This window comes from Arachis stenosperma, chromosome 1 (genome assembly GCF_014773155.1).
Source record: "Arachis stenosperma cultivar V10309 chromosome 1, arast.V10309.gnm1.PFL2, whole genome shotgun sequence".
Taxonomy (NCBI): domain Eukaryota; kingdom Viridiplantae; phylum Streptophyta; class Magnoliopsida; order Fabales; family Fabaceae; genus Arachis; species Arachis stenosperma.
In genome coordinates this window covers 119394238-119416435 of record NC_080377.1, presented here as the reverse complement: position 1 = coordinate 119416435, position 22198 = coordinate 119394238, and the positions used below count along the sequence as shown (strand labels likewise).

Genomic DNA, 22198 nt, shown 5'->3' with positions numbered 1-22198 from the left:
TGCTGTTGCTTCATCCTCTGCTCCTGTGTATGAGCCACGGATGCAGCCTGTTGCGTCCCCTTCGTTTGCCGTTGATCTGAGCGGCAATGTTGGAGACGAGATTCGGTACGGGGAACATATTCCCACCGAGGTACATTGTCCCACACCGGCTGGTGTTGGTGATGGTTTGTTTGATGATCTAGATGACGATGACGTGGAGCCGGATATGATCGCTGATGAAAGCGGCGATGATGTTGGAACTAATGTTCCGACAAGGGCTATAGGTGGATCTAGTTCTGGCACACAGCAGTATCCACCCCATTTTTCCTCATTGGACCTGGATGCCATGCGGCAAGAGGACAATGATCTGCAGGCCTCAGGATTTGGTGCTAGAGATACCGAGGGGTCTGCCGGTATGAACGAGTTCCAGGTTGGCCAACAATTTCAAGATAAAGATGAGGCGCTGTTGAGTGTGAAGACGTACAGTATCCGCCGAGGGGTCCAGTACAAGGTCGTTGAGTCTGACTACCGCAGGTATGTGGGAAAGTGTTCTGAGTTTGGGAATGGGTGCACATGGCTAATTCGGTTGAGTCTCCGACAGCGGAAGGGTATCTGGGAAGTGAAGCGATACAACGGACCGCATACATGTCTTGCCAGCTCCATCTCCAGCGACCATAGGAGTCTGGACTACCATGTCATATCCACCTTCGTTATGCCGATGGTTAGGGCTGATGCAGGTGTGAACATCAAGGTGCTCCAAAATGCCACGGCCGCACACTTTGGGTTCAGGCCTACGTACAGGAGGGTATGGATGGCGAAGCAGAAGGCCGTTGCCGTGATATATGGGGACTGGGACGAGTCGTACAATGAGCTCCCTAGGTGGGTTTTAGGAGTGCAGCTGACGATGCCTGGCACTGTAGCCGTCCTCAGGACTTGCCCTGTTCGAGTTGGGGGACAGGTTGACGATTCTCAGGTTTATTTTCATAGGCTGTTCTGGACTTTCCCCCCTTGTATCCAGGCATTCCGTCATTGCAAGCCTTTGGTGAGTATTGATGGCACCCATTTATATGGGAAGTATGGGGGAACACTGCTAGTCGCCATTGCACAAGACGGAAACTCGAACATCCTCCCCGTGGCATTTGCACTAGTTGAGGGTGAGAATGCTGAGTCATGGTCTTTCTTTCTTTCCCACCTCCGTGAGCACGTGACACCTCAGCCGGGTCTGTTAGTTATTTCAGATAGGCATAACGGCATAAAGGCAGCCCTCGAGGCTCCGGATGGGGGATGGCTACCGCCTGCTGCGTACCGGGCGTTCTGCATTCGACACGTTGCAGCGAATTTTGCCTTGACGTTCAAGGGAAAAGATGCCCGGAGGCTTCTTGTTAACGCCGCATATGCCAAGACCGAGGTGGAGTTTGACTACTGGTTTGACATTCTGCGCTCTGAGAATCCGGCAATGTGTGACTGGGCGAACCGAATCGAGTATTCGTTGTGGACACAGCACTGTGATGAGGGTCGGAGATTCGGGCACATGACGACCAATATTTCGGAATGTGTCAACTCAATCCTGAAGGGGGTTAGAAACCTCCCTGTTTGCTCCCTGGTGAAGGCCACATACGGAAGGCTTGCTGAGCTATTTGTGCGTAAGGGGAGGGAGGCCGAGGCTCAGATGGGTACTGGACAACAATTCAGTCAATACCTAGTAAAGTGTATCGAGGCCAACCTGAGAACAGCCAGGCATTTCACGGTGACTGTTTACGACAGGGATAACTCGGAGTACACCGTTGCTGAGACGACTCCGACAGGCTCATTCTCTCTTGGTACGTACAGGGTCTCATTAGGGTCTAAGACTTGTGATTGTGGATACTTCCAAGCACTTCATTTTCCCTGTCCGCATGCACTGGCATGCTGTGCTTATTCACGGCTTACATGGCAGCGTTACGTCCACGAGGTATATCGGCTTAGCTCCGTTTTCGGTGTCTATCTGATGGGATTTGCCCCTCCTATTCCGGAGGGTTTCTGGCCACCTTATGCCGGGCCTACCGTTATACCGGATCCGAGTATGAGGCGTGCGAGGGAGGGTCGTCCTAGATCCACAAGAATTCGAACCAACATGGATGAAGGAGATCCGAACCGGCCAAAGAGATGTGGCCTCTGCAGGCAGCCAGGTCACACCAGGCGTAGTTGTCCACAGGCCGCAGGCCCAAGCGGGACTGCTAGAAATCAGTAGGCGATTTGCTATGTATGTGTTTCTTTCTTATTGTAGTAGCACTTGTCCTCTATTTGTTTAGAACTTTTAATGTATTACAACTTGTATGGAACAACTTTGTTTCGTTTGTGTAATGAAACTTGTTATTTGTACCAAATATTTCTGTTTAATGTCTTTTATATCATTGAAATTTATAACTAGAACAAACAACATTATATCATGGTAATAGGATAACGAATAACATAACATGAAACTATAAATCATAACAGAAAAGTAGAATACATCGACGTAAATGAGACTACATAACATAAATTCAAATAACATAATAAGAAAGTACATACCATAACAACGATAACAAACCAACAAAGTACAGAATATAAATATGACAACAAGAAATACACCACTATCCATGAATCATCTAAACAGGTGCGATCCAGTGCCGCAACGGCGTGGCACCCGTGTCCGGTAGCCCCTACGAATAAGTGGCTCCTCATCCTCAATGGACTCATCGCTGTCATCCGGAACTGGCTGTCTCGGGGTCGTAGGCGGTACATGGACAGGTCTGGATGAGGACGGGCCGACAACCGAGTGTGATCCAATAGTCTGCGCCGATGCTGGGGTCCCACCCAGGGCAAAAGGATGCGCAGGAGCTACCGTGGCAGGCTCATTCAGATCAACGTCCAGTGGTGCCTGTGTCCCTGACGTATGTACCCGTCCGGCTGCAGCCTCATCCTCCTGCATGATGGTCCGGATATCCTCAAAGAAATGTGGTCCACCAAACTCGTGCACAATGCCATCACTAGCAAGTAAGTCTCCAAACATCGAGCCAGGACTCACCCATGGAGTACTATCCTGAAGGGTATGATCATCACCGGGAACACCTACGAAGTAATCTCCAAGACCTCCACCACCAACCCCAGCATCAGTGTGACTCGTGGGATCTCCCATACCGGCTCCAGGGGACCCACCATCATGCCCGCCCTGATGCGCCCTAGCAACTCCCGCAACATGACCACCCCCAGGCATCTGGGCACCATGTCTAGCAGCACCCACCCTCCTCCTGCCTCCACGACCACGACCTCTCCCCACACCCCTAACTGGGTCGTCTCCGGCATCCATAGCCTGATCTACCCAGTTCCACTCACGCTGGCTACGACGTGTCCCAACTCGTGCTCTCCTCTCAATGCGACGTCTGTCAGGAACATCCTCTACCCGGTCCATGTCTGGAAGTCGGCCTGCACCCCTCTGCGTCGCCTCATCTGGAATAGGAACACCTCTCGGATCCCCCAATAACATCTCCGGCGATAAAAACCTCTTCCCGTGCTGGTACCACCATGTCAAGAACTCATGTGACGGTCCAGGGTCGGACACGATGTCAAACTGTAGAATATAATCAGCACGCTCCTGCCAGTAAAGATGCCACTCGGGGTACTGTGCCGGGAACCAGCGGTCACCTCCTCTCCCGTCCTTCGACATCAGGAAGTCGATGTTCAGGGCGGGAGACGGTATGGGCTGAACGCCGCCAAACTGAGGTAAAACTCTATCAACCTGATGCCACTCGACAACCGCAAAATAAATCAGGGACGTCCTGCATCGCCACAACATCGTATGCCGAGGCTCCAACACCTCAGGATGGACAACCTGGATGACGTCCACTGCGCTATAGGGCATCCATATGAACTGAAAAAATCAAAATCAACTCGTTTGTACTTTCAGTTAAGTGATATAAAGTGAAACACTGACTTGAGATACACAGAAGTTCTGCTTACGTACCTGCCGAGGCTGTAACAAGTCGATCTTCATGCGAGCCATCTGTACCCGAGGTCCCTTGTTGCTAATACCAGGGTTGTAACCAGACCATCTGCGTACAAAAAAACAGAAGAATATAGGGCATAATTACAAAATAATAACAAGAAGAATATCTAGTACAAAACAATAACGGTACCTCGAGGCAAGGGGCCAGCTGATCTCATCATACCCAGATGGTCTAAGTGTGGGAAACCTCCAGAAGATCCACGACTGTAATAACTGTAACGGGCCAGCTAACTTAACCACATGTCTGTTGGCGACTCGGCACATGCACCTGTACAGCCATGCTAGTGCCGCCGACGCCCAACTATAGCGACCCATCTCCTCAAGCCGAGCAACATATGGTAGCCATCTGATGTGTATACGATTGCCGGACTTGTCGGCAAACAGCTGCGTACCCAATAACATCATGATGTAGGCCCGGGCAAATCGCCTAACTGTCTCCTCATCTGCCCCATCTGGACACTCCGCGAATGTCTCCTGAAACCAGGTGCAGTTGACTGCGAATTCTGCACCTGGTTCTCCGGCGGTAAAACACCGAGCAACTCATGGAACCACTGCCAAGCAGGTCTCCCACCCTCAATGTAAAGGTGGAAGTCCGTAAGGCAACCACTAACATAATCTCCGTCGACTGGCAACCCCAGCTGGTATGCGACGTCCTGAAGCGTGATAGTGCACTCTCCGAACGGCATGTGGAAGGTGTGCGTCTCAGGTCGCCACCTCTCGACGAATGCGCTGACTAGGGGCTCGTCTAGTCGGAACCATCTGTCGTTCAGTCTCGCAAGATGGTAAAGTCCCGCCATCTACAAGTACGGGACATACCTCTCATCAAGACGCATCCCCTGTTGCCGCCTAACACTGGATATGCAACGACGAGGCTGGCCAATATATAAACCGCATAATTAGAACAGATGCACAAACCACTAACATAACGAAAACCATTAACAAAAACCGTTAACAATAAACCGCTAAAACAAAACCATTAACACAAAACCATTAACAAAAACCATCAACAATAAACCGTTAAGAAAACCATTAACAAAAACCATTAACAATAAACCGCTAAAACAAAACCATTCACAAAACCATTAACAAAAACCATCAACAATAAACCATTAACAAGAACCATTAACAAAAACCATAAACAAAACCCATTAACAATAAACCGCTAAAACAAAACCATTCACAAAAACCATTAACAAAAACCATCAACAATAAACCATTAACAAAAAGCATTAACAAAAACCATTAACAAAAACCATTAACAATAAACCGCTAAAACAAAACCATTCACAAAAACCATTAACAAAAACCATCAACAATAAACCATTAACAAATACTATTAACAAAAACCATTAACAATAAACCGCTAAAACAAAATCATTAACAAAAACCACTACCCTACACTAATTTCCTAAACCACTATCCAAAAATCATTACAATAAACCGCTAAAACAAAACCATTAACAAAAACCATTAACAAAAACCATCAACAAAACCACTAGCCTACACTACTTTCCTAAACCACTATCCTAAACCACTAACAGTAACATAAACCATTATAAAAAATCATTAACAAATACCGTATCATAAACCGCTTTCATAAACCACTAACCTCGTCGTTGATAACACGGCGATATGAGCTACTCCATCCAAACGATAAAGCCTTCCGGATCGTCCCCATCGACAGATACAGCCGCTCTGGTCAAGCTCGTACTGAACGTTGGTCTTTTTCTCTGGGATTTGGTGGGGTTGGAGAATGAGAAAGTGATTCGAATGAACTTGGCTCGAACTTCTTTTATAGCCGATTCCCTTGTAATTCGAATCAACTTGATTCGAATTACTATGCAAGTCCGTTTTCACCTAATTCGAATCCAATTGATTCGAACTTCTCTAACATGCACTTCTCCTAGTAATTCGAATTAACTTAATTCGAATTCTATAGTTATAATTCGAAACAAGTTGTTTCGAACTTCATTGAATTTTGGCGTTCCTAGTAATTCGAATCATATCAATTCGAATTACATGCAAATCAAATTCGAATCATATTGATTCGAATTATATAGTAATTCGTCCTGGTTGATTCATGTATTGATTTCTCATTTGGCTGATTTAGGTAATTTTGAGGTCTCCTTGTCTCATTTCAGTTTTTTACCCTAAAATATATTAATAAATTATAATCAATCTTAAGGAAAAACTTAGTACCAGTTTTTAAGAAGTCATCACCCAAACAGGTAGTTATCAATAATAAAAGGTAAAATTTTTTTTATATTTAAAAAATAATAATTTTATTAACTTTACCCTTAAATCACCGTTAATAATATTAAAGTATAAATTTTATATAAAAGTGGTAGAGGAGTATTTTTTGTACTATTATGCAAGATGACAAAATTTTCCTGAATTTATCTAAAGACATATTTTTAAAATATATAAGAATTAACAATATATTCTTTTAATATTTTTTAATAAAATATTTTTTTGTAATGCTTTTAAAATATATTCTTACGAGCATAAGTTTAGTAAAATGTATTTTTCATTCACTTATAAATACTTTGATTTGACAAATAAAACATTCAATTTAAACTCAAAATTTTAATATGTTCCTATTAAAATAGAATCAACTCCCCTCAAATATATTTAAAAAATAATAGTTTTCTTCTTATTTTTTTTTTCCTTTTGGTAGTTAAATATTCATATAATTTTGAGGTTAAAAATTTTTATTATGGAAGATAAATGTATGTAATTCAATTCTGTTGATGTGTGCATGTGTTTTATTTTGATATGTGAATCAGTAATTAGATCTATCGATTATTTTGTAATTTAATTTTAAAATTTTTTTAAATATTAAATCGAAGAGTCTAATTTGTTTGTTATGATTTTTTTTTAAATTTACAAATCGAAAGATTCGACTTTTTGTTTTTTATAAATCGAATGGTCCAAATTTTATTTTTAAACAAATAGGAGAATTTAATTTTCACATTTTAAATAAAAAATTTCACAATTAAAAATAATACCCTTATTATTTATAATTCTAAAAAACACAATTTCCACCACAGTATCAAAAATAATTTACGTAGTTTTGATTCCTTCGCTAATATACCATACTTTGATGTACCATATAAAAAAATCGAGTGTTCAAATAATTTCATCAGATTTGATGAAAGAAAAGAAAAGAAAAGGTGAACAAGGAATGTCTGACTCTGACAATCTTGACTGCCCCTGCCACCTTTGACCTCTCTTAGAAGATCCGCTACTCCATTTGACCAAATCTTAGCCGTCCATCGTCTCAAATCCTCTTTTCTCGTTCTTTCTTTTGTTGTCGTTCCTCTTATCCACAGTCCCTTGTTTTTGTATGATCCGCTGGAGTATTAGCTAATTTATTTAAGTCATTGTCCAAATCGCCCCCACAAGCCTTTAGTATTTAGAAATGTGCATTTTTTGACCCCAATAAATTCCCAAATATAGTCAAAAGAATTACAAAAATGAGCATGTGAAAATGAATAACATGGAATATCATTTTATGCTTATATATTTTCATTTAAAATTATGCATTATACATTGAATTGTACTTCTGGCTTAGGAATAAAATGTCGTTAACTTGAGTCTTATCCTTATCTATTTTGGTGTAAGGATTGATTTTCCCGCTGGTAGCTATCTCAAGGGGACAATAAATATTAAATATGCCCCTCTGCACCTTGGGGGCAAGAAAATCCATATCAAGCCATAATCAATGAAGAAGGGTAAGTTTGACTTTTCATTACAGTAACCCCACAAAACCAAAGGGTAGACACGCAGAAACTCAACACCCCACCCAGCTTTTCTCTTTTATCAAAACCACGTGTAGTTAAATCTAGAATTCGAAATTAAATACATTGATTTTTTCCAAATTAAATCCCGAATGAACATAAAGCAAGCATGAATGAAAGAATAAGAAACCTTAAACTAGGTTATTAATTAGTATAATCTGAATAATGAATGAATTAATTAACGTAAATGAATGAAGGGGAGAGAGAGAGAGAAAGATGATGTTATGTGTAGGAAGCAGAAGTAGTTGTTGGTAGTTCCAGCTCAGGCGCTTAGGTCGGATCTATATCCATCTCTCACACACACTAACAAGTTCCAAGATCTTTCTTCTTTCTTACTACACACACCTCTCTTTCTTTCATGTGAGTGATTAATGGGGAATGTGACGGGCACTGTGGCGGCTAAATTTGCCTTCTTCCCGCCAGAGCCCCCCACTTACGACGTCTACAGGGACGACGACGGCACCGTGGTGTTCTCCGGTCTCACCGCTGACAAGAACGTCGACGTCCACTTGCTCGACACCAAGGCCGGCAACAAGATAGTCGCCACCTTCTGGAAACATCCATTCGCCAGGTTCACCTTCCTCTACTCCCATGGCAATGCCGCTGACTTGGGCCAGATGCACGACCTTTTCATTGAGCTCAGAGCTCACCTCCGTGTCAATATCATGAGGCACGTTTCTATTTCTTTTCTTTTCCTTTCTTCTCTGTTTCCGTTCCTTTTTCTAACCGCCTTCTACGTGTTTGCAGTTATGACTATTCCGGTTATGGAGCATCTACAGGTAAGGTAAGTCAAAGTCAAACTGCATTCATTCATTCATTCATTTCCTTTTGTATTCTTAAATATTTGATTTTATTCGAAACTATTACTGTGGCAGCCATCTGAGTTCAACACATATTACGACATAGAAGCTGTATATAGTTGTTTGAAGAACGAGTATGGGATTAAGCAAGAAGAGTTGATTCTGTACGGTCAATCTGTGGGAAGTGGACCCACGCTGCACTTGGCTTCAAAGCTACACAAGTTGAGAGGTGTTGTCCTTCACAGTGCCATTCTTTCTGGGATAAGGGTCCTCTACCCTGTCAAGATGACATTTTGGTTTGACATTTTCAAAGTAAGTTTCTCTGTTTCTGTTCTTCTTCTTTCATGATTGTTAATTAATTGCTCTCATACTATTCAACTTTGTGTTCATTTCTGTATTCACAAAATAATCTCTTTTCATCATTTCAGAATATAGACAAAATACGGCATGTCAATTGTCCAGTGTTTGTTATACATGTGAGTATAGTGTATCCCTTTCTATTTACGTTTCTGCAATTATGTCTCTTTCTTCGCTTAAACTTCACAATCACCTTCTTTCGTGATGCTTTTATTTGTTGCTAGCTCTGACAACGGTTTCTTCGTATAGAGGCTTTGTTAGGCCTAAATAATAAAAGGTGGGGAGGGGTGGATTCTGGGAATTATTTAGATTGATTTGTAAAAACGAATGTTAATTAATTAAACTGAAGGCTTGATTTGATTGCAAATGTCCCACAAAGCAAATCAATGATCCTTAACCATATTAGACTTTTCTTTTTCCAGTTTCAGCTGATTTGGTTGGACTTTAACTTTTCTACTTTTCCAACGCTTTCTTGGTGCTTGTATCCAAGTTGTACTTCTCTTTTGCTTTTGGTTGTTCCACTTGTCTGCAAAATGTCCTTTAGATTATTTTACCAAGATGGTAAAATTTTGACTCAATATCTTCACTTTCATAAATTATAAGACCCAAGATGAATTATTGCTGCAAGTAAAAACAATGTGCCGTCGATTCTAGGGTGAAATTGAAATATGAGAAACTGGAGATATCAATTAATATTATTTGAAATTTTCATGTTTTCAAAGAGTTTGACTATATAAGTACAACTCAAAATTTACATTCATTGGTGAATTTACGATGGCAATATACAGTACCACAAATATAAAACATGTATATGTTATCCAGCATCATGCGTGGGAGTGGTAAAATAGATAATATCTGCCATCAGATTGAAACTCTGTACATTTAGACACGTGCTTTTGATACATTCCTTTTCCAGATGCTTCTCCCATCATACTTTTTAGGGGTATTGTTACTTTAGTTAGTATGGCCTACTGATATTGGAGTTGCTAGCACTTTGTGCTTTTGTCCTATTGTGGAAGAAAGTAGAATATTGCCTTAGAATACATAGTTCAAGCATGTGAGGAAGAAGCCTCAATAAGGAGAGTAGAGCAGATGCACTTGTAGAAGCCTTCCCCATGTGGCTATGGGAGATTAGATATGTTTTGTTGTGTTTCCTTGTGTGATTGTTCATTAATTCAATACTCCATGAAGCTGACATAGTAACATGGATATTTTTCTTCATGCTATATGCAGTCTCTTAACGAAATAAATCAACACCTTGTACCACTAATAATTTTTTGTGTGGTAATGGATTATGTGCAGGGAACGAATGACGACATTGTTGATTGGTCTCATGGAAAAAGGTTGTGGGAACTGTCCAAAGAAAAATATGACCCCTTATGGGTTAAGGGTGGAGGCCATTGCAACCTTGAAACATTCCCAGAGTACATAAAGTATTTGCGCAAGTTCCTAAATGCAATGGAGAAACTCTCACTCACAAAGCAGACAAACAAACAACTCACTCAAAATCCTAGTATTACCGAATCCAGACATAACAAATGCTTAAGATTTGGTAAAAAATAGGTTGATGTTTTATGAGGTTTTTGCATGCAGGGAATCACAGCCAAGGTTTAATTGGTTGTTGAACAGAATGACAGTAGTACTTTGCTGTGCTACTTTGATTCACTATTATGCAGATAATCAATTGATTGATTAGATTTAAATCCAAAAAGATGATGTCATGTCTTTAGATCCAAATCCTGTTACCATATTTAGGTGGACAACTGATTGCTTGGTTAATATAATTTAAACTTTTTATTTTGGTTAAAAAATTATGTATAGGTCATCATCATTCTCCGGAAAACATGTCTTCTCCCTCTCTATCTTTAGGCTAATCTCACTGGTTTGTTATGTAATTACATTTTATATGATAGGCATGTCTTAAAATGCATGGTTACTTAACCAACTTGGGATATAGTCTAAAAACACTGAAAGCTGTGATTTAAGTTCAAATTTATTAGCATTGTATGGTTTAACCAAAAATTCGAAAGAAAGAGTAATCTGGACAGCTTTTATGCATCAATTCGTAGAAGAGATAGAAGAATTACTGTAGAAGGTAACCTATTTAAAGTCCTGAACATGTTCAAATGAATATGGAGGAACATGGTCAAATGAATGAGTGCCCTATCTAATAAAAGTCCTGAACTAACAAATGAATGATTTCTAACAGAATGATTATGATTACATGACAGAACATAGATTAACGTGGAAAAGAACCAGTATTATACTCTCAGCACCTGGTAACAATTAGCTGGTGAAAAATTGCATCATTCAAAGGGAAATCTTTTTGCACCATCTCTGCCCTAAATTAAAAAGGCCAACTTTGCATCATTCTCCATCTTATCCATTCCAAAAGATTTTCCCTTTCTGAATCATTGATTCAATTACGATCAAAACACATTAACAGAACAGTACAATTGGAAAGCACTTGGGAATAAGTCAAAGCCTTGGTGGTTCAATGAAAAAAGAGAACAAATGAATGAACAAAGAGAAGAAGATTAGTTCACAAAAAGAAGAGCAACGGATTAGATCATTAGACCAGAATGAAAACAAGTTTGAGTGGTTATCTATCGGATAAGGAAGAACACGTAGTGGGTTTTATGGGAGTTCTAGTCAACGAGATTTCAAGCAGTGCAACAATACTAATAGGAGGAGCTGGAATTCGCCACAAGTTGTAAGAGAATAGTGGAATGGATCAATGAAAGCGAGAACACGAAGGGGAGTAGAGGTTTGAATAAAGCTGGAAGCGCAAAGCATATGTTTCAAAATGTGGCTATCCAATTTAAAAGAAATGTGACAATATATAGTAATGTTATAAGGTGGGTGGGCATCACGATTGACATGATCATGGTAGAGGAAGTGAGAACATGAATGCTAGTGTAGGTGTGGGCATCTCAATGTTATGTGTTTCGGTTTGCAGTAAGTGAGGATCATTTAGTTGGCATTTTGATATTAAAATACTTTGAAACAGGTAGTGATAGGTGAGACTTTGGTTGTTTTGTGAATTAGTCATTGTAGTTTTATTTATCTTTGATGGCAATGCCAAAGAGAATAAACTGGTGTCCGATACTAATTTTTTTTATAAATGGTCTCATCTTTTAGAGTCGAGCTTGTAACAAACAATCTAAAAAAATTAAAATTTATTAAACAAAAAATATGAAAACTAAAATAAAAATTCCAAATTTTTAGATAAAATTCAAGAAAACAAGAGAGGGAAAGAATGATTGTGTCCAAAAATTCCAATTTTAGATAAAACTCCAGAAAACAAAAGAAAACAAAAATCCCAATCAGGTGTATGATGAGGTCAAAGATAGGAAAAATTATTGGATTTCAAAACAATGAATAAAATTTCATATGGACAGGATACAACATTGTTTAAAATTTCTTTGAATCTAGAAGATGAGGGAAACAGTGCACATCTTGAGAGAGGCAAAAGAACCAAAAATCGAAAAGGACCAATGAACAAAAAAATAGAACAAGAACACGATAACATAAGAAGATATCAATAAGGTTCACAATAATCCATGGGTAAATGTGATAGAAGTTAAACAAAGAAAAAAAATAGCAGTATACCTTGATATTGTTTGAATCAGATTTGAAATTTTTGAACTATTTGCTTTATTCTCTTTTGTTAGTAAAAAGAATAAGTTCAAATGTTCTGCACTTACTTATAATTTTACCAAATTTTTAATTATTAAATTTTTATATTATATATATTTTTTTAAAATTTGGTCTCTATTAAAGTTAAATGTTTAAAAAACCGTTTGTAAATTATAAATTCACTTATCTATCCATGTCTCCCACTGTCATTGCTTGCTCCCCATTACTTTTCCCACTCAACTCTTCTTTCGTCACAATTCCATAGTCAATTTATCTCCTATAACCTCATCATCAAGCATTCTCCCTGCCGAATTCTCCTCGTCTATTTCTTGATCATCTTTCTTAGAGACATTAAGTCGAGCATCTGGTGAACGTAACTCATCATCCTTCACAATCCCTGGTTCCAAACTACCATTTGATGATATCACACATTTCTCATAATTCTTAATCACATTTTTAAGATCATCCTTTCCAAACTGTTCCTCATCTTCATCAAGAAGCATAGGATATTTATGATGATAAGGAATAGGGAGCAACCTACTCATCAGTATCTGGGTACAAATACGGCTTGCCAAGAAGAATAGCAATGGCCTCCCCTTCCCCACACTCTCGTTCTTCCTCTTCTTATAGGTGGAAAAGAACCATACTCTCGGCACCTAATAACAATTAAGCTAGTGAGAAATTGCATCATTCAAAGGGAAATCTTTTTGCACCATCTCTGCCCTAAAAATTAGAAAGGCTAACTTTGCATCATTCTACATCTTATACATTCCAAAAGATTTTCCCTTTCTGAATCCTTGATTCAATTACAATCAAAATACATTAACCAATCAATTTACATATATATATTATATATATAAATAGAGCACGTTCAAACTCAAATGCAATTAAACAATCAAATATCAAAACAAGATCAACATACACTTTAACCTATGCTATGATTGGGCGGCACCAGCCTCTTCTTCGAGCTTCTTGACATAGGCCTTGAGAACCATTACAACGTCCCTGGCTGGAGCCTGAAGAGTGCTGACGAGAGCAGAGGCGGGGCTCTTCAATGATCCCAATAAATTGGCATAAATCTCAGCGCGCGTGGGCAAAGTCTCAAGCTTTTTGAACTCATCGGGGCCGTAGAACTTGCCTTCGAAGACTCCACCGGTGAAATCGTTCTCTTCGAGCTTCTTCTCTTTCTGGAAGTCTCTGTAGGGTTTAATGGCAGCAGGGATCTCCTCCGTGTGGACGAAGAGCCACACGTTCATGCCCTTCATGCAGGGTTTCAGGGTCTCCCAGCGCGTGCCCTCCACCGCCTTGTACACGAGCGTGTTCTTCGCGACGAGGAGCTTCGTGGTTTCGGGGAGGGATTTTCGGAGCTCCTGGAACTGCTTCACGGTGAATCCCTTATAGTTGATGCCAGCGAGGAGGTAGCAATTCTCGAGCTGCTGTTTCACGGTTTCGACGGTGGCTTCCTTCTTGGTGCGGGAAATGGCGGCGGTTATGGTGGGTAGGCGGTGGTTGTGGGGGCGGGGGAGGCGGAGATGGGTTTTGGAGGATGGGGGAAGGCTGAATGGATTAATGGGTCGTGTGAGGAGGTGGCAAGTTTGTGTCTTGGAATTGGTGGAGGGAAGGGCAAAGCTCATTACGGCGGTGGCTGTGGCTTCCATCGGGTGGTGTTGATAACGGAGATTAGGAAGAAGCAGAAGAAGAAGAAGGGGAAGGAAAAGAAAATTTGAGAGGCTCTCTTATCTTATCGTTACTTCTAATTTCTCACTCTCAGTTGTGGTGCTGACTTGGCTATACTACGGTGTCCTTTTTCTTTTTTCTTATTGTAATTTTTACCAATCAAAATTGCAACCTTTTGTAATTTTATTTTAAATTAAATTTTGATATAATAAATAAATAATAAAAAATACTAAAAATTACTAGTCACTCAAATTTTCTCATAAATTATTTATACCAATACCAATACCATTATTCGATCACATTTTAATACCTTAACATTCATGTATCAATATTTTTATTTTCAATCACATTTACTCTTAGGCTTTGTTTTGATATAGAGAAGAAAAAAAATAAATAAAAAAAATGAGAAAAAAAATAGATAAAAAAATAAAGTTATTGTGTATAATTTAAAATAAAAAAATAAATAAAAAAAATTTATATTATTTGGATGAAAAAAAAAAAGAAAAAAAATTATAAGTATAAAATTATATTAATATTCTTATAACAAAATAAAATATAAATATTTTTATATATTTATATTTTATTATATTTTATAAATATTATAAAATATAATTTTATATATTTAATTTATATTATTTATCTAATATATATATATAATATTTAAATATAAATTTTTAGTATAATAATATATTAAAATTATTAAAATCAAAAGGATAAATATGGAATTTTAAGAGTAAACTATCATTTGTACCCACGAAAATTAAAAACGCTGACATATTTACTTATAAAAAAAAAAGAAATTACCATTTGTATCTATGAAACATAAACTTTTGCTAACAAAACTATCCAAATCCAAAAAAATTATTTGAAATTCCCAAATTACCCCACCACCATCACTTACTCAACACCACCACTTTTCCAATCCCAAACTCACCACCGAAATTCTTCCTCACCACCATCCTAAACCCTAATTACCACCATCACTTAATTCAAAGGCACTATCACCTCATTTCCTTCATCACTACCATCACCACCACCATCACTATACCTCCATTATCAACTTCTTCATATAAAGCAGCAGCAGCAACAACAACAACAACAACAAAAAGCAAATTGTCTGAGACCACGACACCACCACCGGCGAACATCAAGCTGTCCCCCCTCACCTGATTTCCACTCTTCTTCCTCTCTCTCGCCCCTTCTTAGCTCCTCTGCGTAACCACCGCTGCGGCACTCAACAGTCGCTGGCGCCGTCAAGTCCCACCCAACCTCCACTCGCCGCTACCGCGTCCTTTCCCCCTTTCTTTCCTCCTTCACCCTTTTCCTCTCTCTTTCTTCTTCCTCTTGCCTCACCTTCGCAAGCCCAGGACCACTGTCGCAACTTTCCTCCTCCACCATTTCCCTCTCTCTTTCTTCTTCTTCTTCTTGCCTCACCTCCGCGAGCCCAGGACCACCGTCGCATTCTGTTTTCGCCGCCTTTTACAACCCTAGAGCCACTGCTGCTGCCTGATTGCTACTGCTGCCCCAACCCATTCCAGCTAGCCCTCCATCTTTCGCTGACACAGAGCTCCAACCCCTGTCCAGTCTGCGGTACCCGTTCTTCCCCAGTCTACAAACTTAGAGACAACTGAACCTACATCACGCAACCATTCGAAGAAGTAGAAGAGAGAGAAGCAAAATATAGAAGGAAAGAAAGAAAAAGAGAGAGAGGAAGGAGAGAGAGAGAGAGAGAGAGAGAGAGAATGGAGTTAGGATTAGTGGTGGTGGAAAAAAGATGATGCAGATGATGATAAGGATAATTTGGGATTTTTATGTGATTTTTTAGTGTTTGGATAATTTTGTTATATAGAACTCATGTTTTATGAGTACACATAGTAATTTCCTTTTTTTATGGATAAATTTATCAGCGTTTTTAACTTTCGTAGATAGAAATGATAGTTTACTCGAATTTTAATTATGTTTCTCCTTCTCCACCAATTTTCTTGGCAAAGTTGAGGAGAAAACTTTTATATGGGCCCATATATCTTTTTTATTTTTTTTTTCAATTTATTTTGTGATCCAAACAAAAGAAAATCGAGTATTTCATCCATTTTCACCTCTTACATTTTCTTTCTTTCTAAATTCCACTCATCCAAACACAATGTTAAAAAATAATTTGGAAAAAAGGATAGAAGTGGAACATAAAAATTTAGACTTAACATATGAATAATTTATGGTATGGGGTTATTTATTGTGAGGACATTATGGCCTCATGGTCACATGTGACATGTTTGAGTTGCAGCAGGCATTTCTCTGCTTCACTATGTCACTCATATGTCATTCTTTTTGATACGCACTTCTCCTGCAACTTGAGCTCCTCTGTCACAAGCTTGTATATGACGACTTTACTCTCATATTATTATTAAGCCTGAACTAAATCAACATTCACAAGATATTAATAAATTCCGTTATCTTACCGAACTTTTCACGTGCCAACTGTCGACTTGTAGCTCTATCGCATCATAATGGTAGCCATCCTAGGACTAGCCATAAAAGAATTGTGCGATTTCATCGAAAATTAATTGAAGAAAAATAGAGAATTTAGTAATTATCCAAAGTTGCTGCAAATTATGGTACCAAATGATACAAGTGCAAGGCCTCAAATTCTCCACGCCAACACCCTCGCTGCAAAGTAAATACTTAAAGAAAATCTCATGAATTCATTGCCCAAAACAACCTTAGCTTATGAAACCTCAGAAAGAACTAAGAAACCTTGCAATGGCAGAAAAACCTATGTTTCACTGTTTATTTCTTCTAGCTTCACTACTGCTGTTTACCGCGGTGGCTACTAGCAACGCCACAACGGTGGTGAAGAACCTAGACCTAAAGAGGTTCATGGGTAGATGGTACGAAATAGCGAGTTTCCCTTCATTCTTTGAGAAGAGCGATGCTGTGGACACTAGGGCCACATACACACTCAATGATAATGGAACAATTCATGTGCTCAATGAGAATTGGATTGATGGCAAGAGGAACTATATTGATGGAATTGCATACAAGGCTGATCCAAATAGCGATGAGGCCAAGCTTAAGGTCAAGTTCTATGTGCCTCCCTCCTTTCCCATATTCCCTGTTATTGGAGATTACTGGGTTCTCTATATCGACCAGGATTATCAATATGCTGTCATTGGTGGACCAACTAAGATATTTCTTTGGGTAAGCCTTTCTTAATTACTTTTCTAATTTCCATGTCAAGTTGTTATCTTTTTTCTGATATAAAAATTGGGGTGAAAGAAAGTTTTAATTTTCTCAAAAAAAAAAAGGGTAAAAAATTTTGCTATGCTATGAACATGCATGCTCATTTTCCGTTCTCTGTTTTTGGGGGGTTAGATATTATCAAGGAAGAGCCATATAGATGATGCAACCTACAATGAGCTTGTTGAGAAAGCAAAGGATGAAGGTTATGATGTGAGAAAACTCCATAGACTCCACAGAGTGAGACACCACCACCACCAGTGGATGAAGGCGTTTTTAGCTTGGATGATCAAATCCTTTCTGGGGAACTGAAATAAACATTATGTTGTTGTATTGGCAAATATATGATCATGTTCAGAACTATCTTATGAATAAATAAAGTGGTCAATAATGAAAGGTCTCTTACGTTTGGATCTTAGTAATTAATGTATTAGTTTGTTCTTTAGATATATAGACCTAGCTCTGACTGATTTTGATACTTATTATCTTCTTGACAATGCTACTTTACTTGAACAAGTCTAATAAGCCATCATGTGCATAAATAAGGAGTAAGGTCATGGAAATTTCTTATATTCTTGCAAGTGCATATGGCACCCATATACACCTCTCTTACCTTTATTTGACTATTTGGCTATGGTGGATGATAATAATAGTGTTAAAACATTAGGGTGTATTTTTAGCATGTATATATACGCTTATTCTTTTTCGTGTGTGGGAGAGCAGCATGTATCTCAGAATGATGTAAGAAGAGAAGTGTTTTACGTTGCTATGGCTTACACAAATTCCGATTTTTATTTTTAAAAATAAAAAAAATAAAAAATACAAATCGAATCTTCCGATTTTTAGTTTATTTTTTTTTTTAAACAAATCGGATGAATAATACCAATTAAAAAAAATCACCATATTAAAAAGAACACTTAATCTTTCAATAGCAATATATTACACATATATTTAACCAATATAAAAAAAATTAGCCCTATATATAACATATTAATATTCGCTCATACTTTAGTGAAAAATAATGCATAATTTTCCCAATTCTACTACTCAGGAGGAAATTGAATGTGTTCATGGCAAAGGTGAGAAAAGAAATTGGACAAAACCAGATCTGATAGATGAGATTATGTACTTCTCCGATCTTTTGCCTTGTAACTTACTAATTTAAGTGTGTATATGCATGCCTCTTGAGGAAGAAAACATTCACTTCACTTTGCGAGTTGCCACTTGCCATAAGATTAATAATAATATAAAGGAAAAAGTCCCAAAAGAAAAATTTTCCTTTTCTTATTTAAGTGGTCCATATTAATGTTCACATTATTGGAAAAAAACACTGTAACGGTAAGGTTATTCTCTTTTCTAGTTTTCTTCTATAAAAAAGAAAAGAAAAGTATCTCGTTTCACATTTGAGCTCCAATTTTTGTTCACGTCGGGAATAATTCAATATTCTTTTCAAAACGGTTTAATGGTATATATAAGAAACGAATTGTGTGAATTGATTGGCAGAGAATATAAGAATTTTCCAAAGTTGTTGCAAATTACTGTATCAATTGATAGTTTGATACACGTGCAAGGCCTTAAATTCTCCTGGCCGACAATCGATGCAATATATAATATGGAAGAGGAATATTAGTGTTTTCGTAATTTTAATTGTTAATTTTTGTTATAATATATATAAAATTAAAATTAATAGTTAATATTATTAAAACATTAATACTTTTAAAACATTTAATTTTTTTTATAATATGCATTTGCAGGTATTTAACTCCTCTATTAAGCTTAGGTAAGGATATAAGATCAAGATAAAATTGTATCTGTGAATATATATAAACTAAGATATATATAAAAATAAAAATAAATATTATCATTTTTATTTTGATAATATTATTATTTTTACAAATTTATTTAAATATATAATATAAAAAATATATAAAATAATATTAAAAATAGTTAAAATATATTTTTTTTAAAAATTACCCTAAAATTAAACATAAGAAATTATTATAATTTCGGAGTGGTACGGTGAATTATTATAGGGTGAAAATGGGCAAAGTCGAGTTGAGTTTTAATTTTGACGGGTCTAATTTATATTATAAATAAATAGTCCAAATCTAGATTTATTATTTTTTTTTATAGATTTTTATTTCAGACTTGAGTCCAGCCTATTTAAAATCTGACAAACTATGAACCTATTTGAAATTCTATTTTATGAATTATAACCCAAAATAATAAACTTAAAATTATTTTAAATAAACATTAAATACGTTCTAAAATTTATAATTCATCATTTATAAAACATAATTCATTTATATATGTACATCATAACCATATTTAAAATTTATAAAAAAAATTTTGAACAAAAAGTTACTGTTTTAACTAATTTTGATTATAAATTTTTTTTAGTTTTGTTTTGCGTTTAATATAAATAAATAATTAAAAATTTAAACTAATAATAATTTATTAAAAAAAATATTTTGACAAACAATTCAATAAATCTGACTTTTTTAACTAATAAATTTAAAAAAATTAAAATCTGACATATTTAATAAAATAAACCAAATTTAAACAACCCTAAAAATGAGCTGAGCCATCCACTTTTACCCCTAGGTGAATACTCTACTAAATAAGTTTGTGTGTAAATCTTTTACTATTCACATATAATAACAAGACGGAGTCAAATAGTACAAAAATTTGTTCACACCAACACCTTGACCCAAATATGTTAAAAAAATAATACTTAATACTATTTTTTATAAAAATATTATCTATATATTAAAATTAATTATTTAAATTATTTAATATATATTTTATACTAATAATTTAACACATAGCATGATTAATTTTGTTATTACCTCCTATGCATATTTTTTTATGATATAAAAAATAAATGTTTTATATTTTTCAATCTTTTAAATTCAAAAGACGTAAAAAAAAATGTATGAAGATAACAATCCTTAATAATTAATATATTAATACACCTTGATAACGACGATTCTGATAAGGAATGTCATTTAAACAGATCATGAAACGTTAGACTCCCGATATCTCCTTAATGGCAGCGATTTGAGGTACATACGTTCTAATCGAGTATCTATATATATATAAGATCTCCTGCAAGAAGTACTATACTAACAAACCCTGCAACTGCAATGGCTGAAAGACCCATGCGTCACTGTTTATTTCTTCTAGCTTCACTACTGCTCAGCACGGTGGCTACTAGCAACGCCACAACAGTGGTGAAGAACCTAGACCTAAAGAGGTACATGGGTAGATGGTATGAGATAGCGCGTTTCCCTACATTCTTTGAGAAGAGTAATGCTGTGGACACAAGGGCCACGTACACACTCAATGATAATGGAACCGTTCATGTTCTCAATGAAGATTTTGTTGATGGCAAGAGGAGTTATGTTGAAGGAATTGCATACAAGGCTGATCCCAAAAGCGATGAAGCCAAGCTTAAGGTCAAGTTCTATGTGCCTCCCTCTGTTCCCATATTCCCTGTTATTGGCGATTATTGGGTTCTCTATATCGATCAGGATTATCAGAATGCTGTCGTTGGTGGACCAACTAAGATATTTCTTTGGGTAAGCCTTTCATTTTATTATTTTTCCATCCCAAGTTCTTATCTCTTCTTTCAAACATATAAAAAATGGTGAATTCTATCTAACTCCCTTTAAAATAACATGTAAGTGATTTTTTATGATGTGTCACATTTTAATTGGTCATTATTTTAACTATAGTTAAATTATTTTGTAATTTATTATTTGAGATGAGTAATTATATAATTTCTTGCAATATCAAAACTCCATTTCTGTTCATTGAAGCATCTTTTCACTTCTCCGTTCTTTTCTTAATCATGTAGCATCGGTTGTCGCCATGCCCTCTCACGCAATTTTTCTTTCTTCAATGTATCATCCTTTAATGACGTTGTTGAATTTCTGTTAACTTACATGTTATTTTAGAAAAAATTGTGTAGAATACACCATAAAAAATAGATTAATTTTGTTGTATTAATGTATAATTTTTTAATATTTTTTATTTAATTATATTTATTGTTTTAAATGATTATTCACACTGTTAATATGCTAATTTCTTTTTATTAATGTGGCTTTGGGGTCTAGATATTATCAAGGAAGAGCCATATAGATGATGCAACGTACAAGGAGCTCGTCGAGAAAGCAAAGAATGAGGGTTATGACGTGAGCAAACTCCGTAAGACTCCACAGAGTGAGAAACCACCACCAGCAGCGGAAGAAGGCGTTTAATTTGGATGCTCAAGTATTATGTTGTATGATCATGTTCAAGAACAAGTAACTATTCCATGTGTTAAATATATTTATGTTATGAATAAAAGGGGTCAATGCAAGAACTCTAGCTGAAAGGTGTTGAGTTGAAGTTTATTATTGTACTTTAATTTGGTTGTCTAGTCTTATTGTAATATTGTCTTAGTGAGAATCCAATACTTAGATATTTCACACCAATTCCTACCAGCTTTATTCCTTCTTTATTCATACAACTCTAAATAATAATAATAATAATAATAATAATAATAATAATAATAATTTGTTGAAAGTTTTGGAATAGGATTTAGATTCTCTAAATTTTAAATTTTATTTTAAAAGATAAACCGATAAAGTGTGATATTTTTTATTTATTTTATAAGTTAGATTAAAAAAAAATTGAGAGAAAAA

At 36.8% G+C, this 22198-nt stretch overlaps 3 protein-coding genes and 1 pseudogene across 3 annotated transcripts; 3 read left to right on the top strand and 1 right to left on the bottom strand.

Moving 5' to 3' along the window:
- The first annotated feature begins 7595 nt into the window (after positions 1-7595).
- LOC130968449 (uncharacterized) lies at positions 7596-12024 on the top strand. Its single transcript, XM_057893731.1, has 5 exons — positions 7596-8473; positions 8551-8587; positions 8679-8915; positions 9032-9079; positions 10263-12024. Exons 1-5 carry the CDS (start codon positions 8175-8177, stop codon positions 10521-10523), a joined length of 882 nt encoding a protein of 293 aa, XP_057749714.1. The 5' UTR covers positions 7596-8174; the 3' UTR covers positions 10524-12024.
- A 363-nt stretch (positions 12025-12387) lies between these two features.
- Positions 12388-14401, bottom strand: LOC130968457 (50S ribosomal protein L10, chloroplastic-like). The gene is made up of 2 exons (XM_057893739.1): positions 13522-14401; positions 12388-13255 (listed from the first exon to the last, which is right to left on the bottom strand). The coding sequence occupies exon 1, from the start codon at positions 14255-14257 to the stop codon at positions 13535-13537; it is 723 nt and encodes a 240-aa protein (XP_057749722.1). The 5' UTR covers positions 14258-14401; the 3' UTR covers positions 12388-13255; positions 13522-13534.
- A 2290-nt stretch (positions 14402-16691) lies between these two features.
- On the top strand, positions 16692-17928 carry LOC130945472 (temperature-induced lipocalin-1-like; annotated as a pseudogene).
- A 2565-nt stretch (positions 17929-20493) lies between these two features.
- Positions 20494-21988, top strand: LOC130961021 (temperature-induced lipocalin-1-like). The gene is made up of 2 exons (XM_057886632.1): positions 20494-21091; positions 21629-21988. The coding sequence occupies exons 1-2, from the start codon at positions 20657-20659 to the stop codon at positions 21770-21772; spliced, it is 579 nt and encodes a 192-aa protein (XP_057742615.1). The 5' UTR covers positions 20494-20656; the 3' UTR covers positions 21773-21988.
- Positions 21989-22198: the final 210 nt, after the last annotated feature.